At 57.6% G+C, this 11,179-nt stretch overlaps 1 protein-coding gene across 2 annotated transcripts; it reads right to left on the bottom strand.

Annotated features, from left to right (window-relative positions):
* Window positions 1–3,380: 3,380 nt before the first annotated feature.
* ZNF454 (zinc finger protein 454) lies at window positions 3,381–11,179 on the bottom strand. Of its 2 annotated transcripts, XR_008628410.1 has the most exons (5): window positions 10,928–11,179; window positions 7,992–8,118; window positions 6,752–6,811; window positions 4,380–6,347; window positions 3,381–3,720 (listed from the first exon to the last, which is right to left on the bottom strand). XR_008628410.1 is itself a non-coding variant. In XM_004615347.3 (4 exons), exons 1-4 carry the CDS (start codon window positions 11,102–11,104, stop codon window positions 5,044–5,046), a joined length of 1,668 nt encoding a protein of 555 aa, XP_004615404.3. In that variant the 5' UTR covers window positions 11,105–11,179; the 3' UTR covers window positions 4,358–5,043. The 2 variants fall into 2 exon arrangements, 1 of the variants encoding a protein (XP_004615404.3); XM_004615347.3 differs by lacking the exon at window positions 3,381–3,720 and having other exon boundaries at window positions 4,358–6,347.

The following is an 11,179-nucleotide window of genomic DNA, read 5'->3' as shown; positions in this document are numbered from 1 at the left end:
ACCGGGCTCAGGAATGCCCCCTGGTGGTGGTAATGGGGTACTCCTGTCTCTGAGTTTAGGAGCGCCCCCTAGTGGTGATTAGGGGATCTAGTTCTGGTTCTGTGCTCAGAGCTCTCTGAGCACCCAATTAATCTATGTGAACTTCATGAGGAATGCCTTCCCCCATTTGTGGACATCGTAAGGTATGTCATGTGGGTTCGTCTATGTTGTATACAAAGTGGACTCTCTTTGTCATTTCTCTCCATGCCGCTGCTATCAAATAGTTTTCCCTTGGTACGAACATTCTTTTCCAGTGAAGGGGGTTCGCGAGGGGAACTTTCTACATTACGGCCACAGTATTTCTCTCCGTTTTGAGTTCTCTCAGAGTCTCACTATATATTTTTTTTTTTTTTTTGCCTTTTGGGTCACACCTGGCAATGCACAGGGGTTACTCCTGGCTCTGCACTCAGGAACCACCCCTGGCCATGCTCAGGGGACCATATGGGATGCTGGGATTTGAACCCGGGTCGGCCGCGTGCAAGGCAAACGCCCTACCCGCTGTGCTATCTCTCCAGCCCCAGTCTCACTATATTTTGCTATAAACTTTTAATTACTTATCTGTAAGGGTAATACCCATGTCCTACATACTGAAATTTCTAATAAGGGCTTTTAAAAATGTTTGATATATTTGTATTTTTCGCTGCCGGGAATTTGGGAACAGATTCATTAATCATAGCTTCGTCATATGTGTTACATTGTGTACTCCAGATATGATATACCCCCAATTTAATTCTATCCATGGGCCCTCATTTCACCTCATGACTTTTTGTTAAATAAATGCAACTCTCCCTCAAATTTGAGTTGGCTCTTCTGTTGCTTTTGAATTTATTATTTTTTAAAATTTTTTGGCCACACCTTTCTGTGCTCCAAGGTCACTCCTGGTTCTAGCTCAGGAATCATTCATGGCAAAGCTCAGGGGACTCCATGGGATTGCTGTGGAATGAACCCAGGCTGACCATATCAAAGACAGATACCCTCCCCCCTGTACTATCACTCTGGCCCAACAAATTATTCATTTTGGCTTTGGGGTCCCTCCCAATGGTGCTCAGTGCTTACTCCTGGCTCTGTATTCAGGGATCACTCGTGACAGGACTTGAGGCACCATATGGGATGCCGGGGATTGAGTCAGGAGAGTAAGTGCCCTACTTGCTGTCCTAGTTCTCTGGCCCCGGATTTTTCTATAGTGTTATTAATTGGCAAGAGGCTTAAAATGGAACGGACAATTCCTCTGGAAACGATTATGTTGATCTTTCCTCCTACGGATTTGCAGTGCCAGTGACTGAGCCTGCTCCTTGCATGTACAACCCACACCTGCAACTCCCAGAGTTACTTCCTCAGCTTCGATCTCTTTGTCTCAAGATGAAAAATTATTGTGCACGTTTTTCACACATTCCAGCTCCACGTATCTAGCACCAGGATGTTGGGTTTTTAGAGAACACTGGGCCTGAGGGGCTGGCAGAGAACCAGCCTTAGCTTGGTGTAGGATAAATCGGGTCTGTCCTTTCTCCTCCATCCTTTCTCTCTGGCCTCAGAGAGCTTAGGTTTATTGTGTTACACCCACCCCAGTGCTCCTGGGGCACCCTCATTCCTGTGTTTATCTTTAACTTCTCTGTGCTCTGCTTCCCCTATCTGTTAATCACCTATATACCTAAACCGGACTTGTAAGGTCAGATTCTTCTAAGGACTCTAAGTTCTGTATCTGTAAGTGATATACTGCTTTTCTCTTCCCTATGTCCTTTGCGTAATTTTTTTCATTTTTTTTTCTTTTTGCTTTTTGGGTCACACCTAGCAATGCACAGGAGTTACTCCTGGCGGTGCTCAGTGGACCATATGGGATGCTGGGAGTCGAACCCGGGTCTGCCTCGTGCAAGGCAAACACCCTATCTGCTGTGCTATCACTCCAGCCCCTGCGTAGTTTTCGTTAGAGCAACTTTGTTTTGTATAGACACAGGAAGACATTTAATTCTATGCTTTTATAACATGGGAGTTAATTGACTCCAAATAATAGTTACTCTGGACATCTGTCTTATTTACTTAAGCCTCAGTTGCTCTTAGTTCCTAGCACCCCCAAAGCATGGTCCCGATAAAAGCATTTGGTGGAGGGGCCAGAGCGATAGCACAGCGGGTAGGGCGTTTGCCTTGCACGCGGTCGACCCGGGTTCGATCCCCGGCATCCCATATGGTCCCCCAAGCACCGCCAGGAGTAATTCCTGAGTGCAAAGCCAGGAGTAACCCCTGAGCATCGCTGGGTGTGACCCAAAAAGCAAAAAAAAAGCATTTGGTGGAACCCAGGGTAAGCTATAAGCTACACTGGCATCAAAAGGGAATAGGCCAAATGCCATGAAACTTACAAAAGAGGAACTGGAGCGATAGCACAGCGGGGAGGGCGTTTGCTTTGCATGCAGCCAACCCGGGTTTGATTCCCAGCATCCCATATGGTCCCCCGAGCACCACCAGGAGTAATTCCTGAGTGCAGAACCAGGAGTAACCCCTGAGCATTGCTGGGTGTAACCCAAAAGGGAAAATAAATAAATAAATAAATAAATAAATAAATAAAAATAAAAGGCAGTTCTGGAAGAACATCAGAAATCTGCCCGCTGCTATGAGCATAGGGGGTCTGACCAGGTGCCCATTTCCTTTGCTCTGTGTCTCCCAGACGACCTTCAGCTGATGAGGGAATGGAAATCCCGTACGCATCACTCCACAAGGCCTAACTCCATGCATGACGCTGGGGACATGGTCTGTGACCTCCAGTGCCTGAAGCCATCACCGTGATGAGCCAGGGCCCCAGGTCGCCTGTGCAGTGCTCACATGACCCAGATGGCCACAAGATGCACCTGGACACGTGGTTACTCAGCCCTTGTGGACTCAAGGGAAAGGGGATGCGGATCGGGCAGCCGGCAGCCGGGACGCCGCGCTGAGCTCTGCAGCTCACGGCGCAGATTTCTGTTTCTCACGTGATGTGGGTGACAGGCACAAGGACATGCATGGGGCACAGGGGTCCATCACTCATGCGGGGTCCTGTGCTGCCCCCACAGTGGCCTTCATCAGGTCGGGTGGAAGCTGCATTTGGAGAGTTTGGGCTTGGGAGATGCCAGGGACGTGTATGATGTCCAGGAGTCCCGCCTGATGGGACTGGACCAAATCTGAGAACTGGAGCTCAGTAGTTGTGACAGTCCACTGTGGAGGGTGGTAGAAGGGAGCATCTACAGACACCGCCAGCGAGGACACAGGTGTGCCCACGGGACAGCCAAGAGCTGGGAGAAGGTCAGGAGCTGCGGCTGTCTCCCCGACTCCCGGACACAGGGGTGTGGCTGCCACTGCCTGGTGGCCTGGCCGAGCCTTCCCATCACAAGGATCCCAGAAGGAAATCCCACACTTGAGTGACAGGAATGACGCCACAGAGGACGGGGACAGTCAATGCCTCAGGGAACTGGGCCAGAGCAGGGCAAGGCTGGGCGGTGGCGACTCCTGGGCATGCAGCGATGGGCTCCCAACAACTCACTTGGGGGCTGCAGCCTCCTGTGTGGCTACAGAGGAGAATGTGGAGACTCTGGGGAGGGAAAGCGCTCACACTGCCCCAGGGCGGCCCGGGGTCCTCGCACAGGAAGTCAGGTCTTTGGCCCGGAGGTCAGCTGTCATGCTGGACCCCAGGGGGTCATGGTGGAACTCAGTGGAAACCTGCCCAACATATGGATGAAAACTGTGCAGGTTAATGTTTGGTGTCACACACACACACACACACACACACACACACACACACACACACGAGTCAGAGTGAAGCTAAGGCCCAGAGGCATGAGTTAGCTCAAGACTTTTTTTTTGGTATTTTGGTCATGCCCAGCTCAGCGCTTACTCCTGGCTCTGTGCTCAGGGACCATCCCTGGTGGGCTGGGGGGAGCCTCTGGAGTGCCGGGAATTGAATCCAGGTTGGCAGTGTGCAATTCAAAGACCCTTTCAGCCGTCCTATCACTCTGCCCCCTCCAGAGACATCTGATCCAGTCCCAGATCTGAGGCTGGGTTTGGAGCAGAGCCCCCCTGCCCCCTACACATACACATATGAAGGGGCTGCAGAGGGTGCTATGTGCTGTTGGAAACAGTTCCAAGGGGCCGTGCAAGTGACTTGTCTGTCTCCAAAGAAGGAAGGTAAGAAACCAGTGAATCCAGAGCCCAGGGAGAGTGGACAAAGGTTTGATGGCGGGGAGTGTGACCGAGGCTCCGTCAGTGGGTAGAAGATGTGGGTGAAGAGAAGGAAGGGGCCCACAGAAGGCCAAACCCGCACCCCACCCCCAGCGGCCCCCCCCCCCAACGAGAACAGGTGGTGCAGAATACTTGCTGACCATTTTGCATTTCTGATTATTTTGCTGGTCTTTTGATTATTCAATTTCACTGTTTCTCTTGGGACTCCAAAGGTCGGGGTCAGAGAGGCGTCCCCAGGGCTAGGAACGGAGGCTGTGCAGATGACAGGCCCAACTCCCACCCCCACCACCAGTGCCATCCACGGGAGCACGGGGGCTAGACAACAGCCCCTGAGCACCACGAGGCCTGGCCCCCGAACAACGAGACTCAAGAGTCCAACTCTGTCGGGGTTCAGAGAGCGCCACTGTAGCTCCACTCCCCGCATGAGTCAGAGAAATGAAAAGAGGGCGGCTGGGGGCTGGAGCGATAGCACAGCAGGTAGGGCGTTTGCCTTGCACGCGGCCGACCCGGGTTCGAATCCCAGCATCCCATATGGTCCCCTGAGCACCGCCAGGGGTGATTTCTGAGTGCATGAGCCAGGAGTGACCCCTGTGCATCGCCGGGCGTGACCCAAAAAGCAAAAAAAAAAAAAAAAGAAAAGAGGGCGGCTGATTCTGAACGAGCGCCGGGGGAGGGAGGGGTTAGATGCGGCCACGTGAATCCTGAATCCCAGTCCAGCCGAGCTCGCCTCTCGCCCCGCAGAAGGACGCGTCCCGTGGTCACCCCCCGAGTCTGCCTCCCGCCGGGGTCCCCAGCCGGCCGCCGTCACTTGTCTGCCCCGTGGTGGCGCTGGTGCTGGATGAGGTTGGCCGTCTGGTTGAAGGCCTTCCCGCAGCGGGAGCACTGGTAGGGCTTCTCGCCCGTGTGGATGCGCTGGTGCTGCGTGAGGTGCGTGGAGCGCAGGAAGGCCTTCCCGCACACCTTGCACGCGTAGGGCTTCTCGCGCGTGTGGATGCGCTTGTGCTGCGTGAGCGCCGAGTGGTCGCTGAAGGCCTTGCCGCAGCTGGGGCAGGTGTAGGGCTTCTCGCCCGTGTGGGTGCGCTGGTGCTGGCCCAGCGCCGACTGGTCCCGGAAGGCCTTGTGGCACAGCCCGCAGCGGTAGGGCCGCTCGCCCGTGTGGATCTTGCGGTGGCGGGCGAAGGAGGAGTTGTCGCGGAAGGCCTTGCCGCACTCGGTGCAGCGGTAGGGCTTCTCGCCCGTGTGGATGCGCTGGTGCTCGGTGAGCGACGCGTTCACGCGGAAGGCCTTGCCGCACTCGGGGCACTCGAACGGCTTCTCGCCCGTGTGGATGCGCTGGTGCTGCAGGAAGCTGGTGCTCTGGCCGAAGGCGCGGCCGCACGCGCCGCACTTGTAGGGCCTGTCGCCGCTGTGCGTGTTCTGGTGCTTGGTGAGGTGCGCGCGGCACACGAAGGCCTTGTCGCAGGTGTCGCAGCGGAAGGGCTTCTCGCCCGTGTGCAGCCGCAGGTGGTGGGCCAGGTGGATGCTGCGGATGAAGGCCTTCCCGCACAGCTGGCACGCGAAGGGCTTCTCGCCCGTGTGGATCTTCTGGTGGTAGGCGAGCGAGGAGCTGACCGAGAAGGCCTTGCCGCACTCGGTGCACGCGTAGGGCCGCTCGCCCGTGTGCACGCGCTGGTGGTGGATGAGGTGCGTGCTCTGGCGGAAGGCCTTCCCGCACTCCCGGCACGCGTACCGCTTCTCCCGGGTCGGCGAAGGCGCAGGCGGCCCGCTGCCGTGCACCCGCCGGTGCCGCTGCAGGGACGAGCTGCGGGAGAAGCATTTCCCGCACTCGCCACAGGCCAGGGCGGCCCCGCCGGGCGGGGGCTCCGGGCTCGGGACAGCCGAGGGCCCCAGAGTGGGCGAGCAGACCCTCCCCGGCCCAGCCTGGCCCTGCCCGCCGCCGCCCCCGGCCCACGCGGCCGGCCGGGTCACAGGACTGAGTGGCCGCGGTCCCTGTGGGTCTCTGCTTCCCCGCCCGACCAGGCGGGTGGGCTCCCGCCGCCGCGGATCTAATTCTCCGGGAAGAGCTGCCTGAAGAGTTGACTTTTGACTCTTGAGCACTGTCAGCCAATCTGAAAGACAACAGGCCGGCACTGAGAAGACCTGCACCGCCTCGGGGGCTGGGGGAGAGGACACCCGCAAAGGGACAGGGACAGTAACGGGGAGCTGAGCGGGGTCTTTCTCTCTGGCAGGGGCAGGTCCACACCCAGCGAGACTCAGGGCTCACTCCTGGCAGTACTCAGGGACCCTATGGGATGCCAGGGATCGGACCCGGGTCAGCCACCTGCCAGGAAAGCGCCTTCCCACTGGACCTCGGGTACATCCCTGCTCTGGCCCCTGGCATGAAGCGCAGGCACCTGCACACACACGCACACACACACACACGCGTGGCCAAGGGAAGCGGCAGGACACAGGTGACTGCAGGGCTGGCCAGGGAGTCAGAGAAAGTGCTGACTCTGCAGAACACAGGACTCACCAGGGCGGAAGCTGCTGCCCACGGCCCCACTGTGCAGCTCCGGTCTGGGCCCCACGAGTCCTGTTTCAGAAGGAAGAGGGTTGGTCACTCCAGGGCCGAGTCACGGCCAAGCTGACCTCTGCTGGACAGAACGTAGTCTTGACCGGGGTTCCCAAGAGGGGGGAGGGGAGACAGCTTGGGTCTACCGCCAACCCATAGTTTTGGGGGTCTGTGGTGGGAAGGGCAGGATTGGACCCCGTGATGTGAGCCCCAGCCACCACCGTTCCCTCGTGGAGAAGCAAAGGCCCTTGGGGCAGAGTGACAGCACAGCAAGGAGGGTGTTTGCTGTGCAGGCTGCCAACCCGGGTTCAATCCCTGGCATCACACAGAGTCCCTGGAGCACTTCCAGGAGTAACCCCTGAGCACAGGAAAGAAGAGGCGGAGGAGGGAAGGAATGCCGACTGCTGTGGCAGAAACGTCAGCCTGGGCTGGAGGAGGGGGACGAGAGGGGTGAGGCCCCGCCACAGAGAGTCAGTCACTGATTCACAGACATGATCTTCCCTCCGGTGTATGAAAAGTCCCCCTGGGTGCTGGAGAGTTAGGACAGTGGGGCAAGTGCTTGCCTTGAACGCGTCTGATTCCTGCCACCCTAAAGGGTCCCCAGAGCTCTGCAAGGGGACTCCTGAGCACAAAAAATAAGAACAGGAATAGCCCCTGAGTCAGCGCTGAGCATCTCCAGGTGTGCCCCCGCAAATAAATAAATCCCCCATCTGATTCCAATTCCCTGATAGAGTGACTCCGCTAGGTGCCCAGCCCCCTGCCCCACCCAACAGACGCTCACCCCGTCCCCGTGTCTGTGCTCCTTCCCTCCTCCTGATGTCTCTGTACCCCTCCTTCTTCCTCGGCCCTCCTTGTGCTAGGGGGGTGCTGCCCGGTTTTCTTTACGAATAAAGAACCTCCATTTTCCCACGCCTCCCACCAGGCTACGGAGCCTTTGGAACCCACAGAAGACACGGACATAGGGGGTTCAATGACAGAATAAGGGTCAGTACTGGCAGAAAACTTAGGGGGCTCACGGAGCAACCCCACCCCCTCTTTTAGGCATTTAGAAGCAGGAGGTCGAGCCCTGACAAGCAGGCAGCACCCTCTATCGAACGCTCTTTCCTCTCAGCTCACGGGGAGCCTACCATCCCGCAGGACCCCCCACGCTCCCAGCGGGTCCCGCAAACACAGCTGGAGTCCCTGAGGTGCCACGGCTTACCCAGCGCCACCAGGTGGCTGTAGGTCTCCAGCATGACCTCCTGGTACAGGGCCTGCTGGGCCGGGCTCAGCTGCGTCCACTCGTCGGGCGTGAAGACCACCACGACATCCCCGATGCTCACAGCATCCTGCAACAGCAATAACTCCAGTAAGGCCATCCCACCCGCCAAACTAAGAAGGGGGGGCTGCCCGGCCGGGGGGCTCACACTGGAAGCAACAAGCAGTGCAGAGAAGGGAAGTTTCTGTCTTTTGGGTCACTCAAGAATTACTCCTGGCGGTGCTCAGGGGACCCTATGGGATGCTGGGAATCGAACCCGGGATGGCCGCATGCAAGGCAAACACCCTACCCGCTGTGCTATTGCCCCAGCCCGAGAAGGGAAGTTTCTTGGCACCTGCCCAGAGGTGCTTCATTTCATCTGCCTGGCCCTGTCCCAACAGCCACCACCCTTAGAATCCATCCCCAGGGGCTGGAGCAATAGTACAGCAGGTAGGACATTTGCCTTTAACGTGGCTGACCTGGGTTTGATCCCGTAGGGTCCCCTGAGCACTGCCAGGAGTAATTTCTGAGTGCAGAGCTGGGAGTAACCCCTGAGCATCACTGGGTGTGACCCAAAAAACAAAACAAAACAAAAAAATAAGATACTCACCAAGATCAGAAGAGAGATGCAATATCAAGATAAATATTCGAAAGTAACAAACAGAAATCAAAGAGATGGACATAGTTACTGAACAAAAAATAGAGGTTCAGTGTCAAACTAAATGAAACAGAAGAAACAGAAAATTCAAATCAAGATAGTGAAATGAATCCAACTACGTGAATTTTTTGTTAAGAACAAAAGAGACTCAAGTTGACTTTAGTAAGTAACTTTACCTTAAGTAACTTATGGAATACCCTCAAATGAGCTAACATATGCATATAAATGAACTCCTAGATAAACCTTCACCATCATATTCTAAAATTCCCTCAATATATTGTAGGCTATTGCCCTAATAAATGAACTACGTGTCAATCCTTGGAAAGCGGATGGAGGTTTGAGAGAGACAGTACAAGAGTTGGGACGCTTGCCTTGCGTGCATCTGAAACAACCTGATCTCCGGCACCCCCAGTATCTCAAGATTTGATCTCAAGCACCACCAGGAGTGATCCCTGAGCACAGAGCCAGCAACCACCCCTGAATACTGCCCGCTGTGGGCCGAAAACAAAACTAAAAGAAAGAAAAACTGATCAAAAGTTCAAAGAAATAGTAAAGTAGGAAGGGTGCTGACCATGCCTGCAGCCGATCCAGGTTCAGTCCCTGGCTCCATACATGGTCCCTGAGCCCTGAAGGAGTGACCCCTGAGTCCAGAGTCAGGAGCAAGTAAGCCCCTAGCATCGACAAGTGGAAAGGGAGAGAAAGAGAGATAGAGAGACAGAGAGAGAGAGGGAGGGAGGGAGGGAGAGAGAGAGAGACAGCAGAGACAGAGACAACAGAGAGAGAGACAGAGAGAGAGAGGGAGGGAGGGAGAGACAGAGAGAGAGGGAGAGAGAGACAGAGAGAGACAGAGAGCAAGCGAGAGAGAGACAGAGACAGAGAGAGACAGCAGAGACAGACAGAGAGGGAGAGAGAGAGGGAGAGAGAGGGAGAGAGAGAGGGGGAGAGAGAGGGAGAGAGAGAGGGAGGGAGGGAGGGAGAGAGAGACAGCAGAGACAGAGACAACAGAGAGAGAAAGAGAGAGGGAGAGAGAGAGGGAGGGAGGGAGGGAGAGAGAGACAGCAGAGCCAGAGACAACAGAGAGAGAAAGAGAGAGGGAGAGATAGAGAGGGAGAGAGAGGGGGAGAGAGAGAGACTGACCAATGCAATGACCCGTCTCCTGCTGACTGCCTGGACGCTTGTCTCTGGCCACGCCCTGGGCCAGGGCTGCCCTGCCCAGCCCTGCCCAGCCTGCACTCCAGCCCTGGAGTGTCTGCGTGTCCCAGCTCTGGAGACAGCTGGCACGGACTCCAGTCTGGGCTGCAGCTCTCTCTGGCCTGGTCCGTTTGGGTTTGTGGTTGTTGTTGAGGGACCCCGGAGCTGCTCTGGGCTCATCCCTGGCTCCCCGGGCTGGGTGCCAGGGCTCTGTCCTGGGTCAGCTGTATGCCGGCCCAGCGCCCCGCCTCCCTCTGTCTTAGATCAGCGGCCTGGCTGGGCCGTCGGGGGGGTCCCTCTGGCAAGAGGCAGCTGGCCCAGGGCTGGGGATGGGGCGCTGGGGTGAGGGGTCCCCACCTCAGCCCGCAGCTTCTGACCTTCCTGTCCCACCAGCCTGCACCACGGCAGACCCTGCCGGGCATTTCTCCTCCGGGCAGAGTCCCTGTCTAACGCCTTCCGGGCGCCTGTCAGAAGACAAGTGCAGTGGGGAGCCCCCCGACCTGGGGGTGCTGCAGCCCTCCCGTCCGGCCGTGCTCCAGACCCTCCGCCCCGGGCCGCTCCCTGCACTGGACGCTCCGCTCCCGGGTTCCCCGTTCCTCTCTCCAAGTCCTGGGACTGTTCCCGAAGGGGGGCCCCAAACTCTTCCCCGACACCCCACCCTAGCCGCGTCTTCGTGGACTTTCCGCGCAGAAAAGGCGCCTCCAGACCCACTTCTGGGCTCCACAGCAAAGGCGGCGCCAAGGCTGGGCGAGGGCGCGATCTGGCGAGTGCATTTGCGGGGAGGGGCGGGGAGGGTCCTCGGCTGGGCGGGGATCGGGCTCGGGCCACCCCTCCCACCGCTCTCCGTCCCACTGGGCCCCCTACCCACATGCAGCCTCTGCCTGCAGGCTCCAAGGGGCGTCCGAACCTGGAGGAGCCAAAGGAGCCCTGCAAGGCTTTGCACCCGCGCCGGGAACCCCGCAACACCCTGTCCCCGCGCGGGCTGCAGAGTCAAGCCCTGGACCCCCGGCGCCCACCCCGCCGACCCCGCCCATACGCAGCCGGCCCCCACCTCACTCCTCCCGGGAAGTCCGGCGCGACCGGACCCAGCACGCGCCCCGAGCGGGACCAGCTCGGCCTTGGCCCCGGCCTTCTCCGTTCCATCCACTCCGTCCTCCCAACTCTCGACATGGGCCACCGGGCGCGGTGTCGCCACCGCGTCGCCGCCGCGAGCTCCAGCCTGCCACATCGCAGGCTGCACAATGAGCGGGAGCGCAGCCTCCCGGCCAGACACTGCGCCTGCGTGTCGCCCTGGGAACCGCCG

This window comes from Sorex araneus, chromosome 2 (genome assembly GCF_027595985.1).
Source record: "Sorex araneus isolate mSorAra2 chromosome 2, mSorAra2.pri, whole genome shotgun sequence".
NCBI classification, from domain to species: Eukaryota; Metazoa; Chordata; class Mammalia; order Eulipotyphla; family Soricidae; genus Sorex; species Sorex araneus.
The sequence above is the reverse complement of the archived record's forward strand: the minus strand, read 5'-3'. Positions and strand labels throughout refer to the sequence as shown.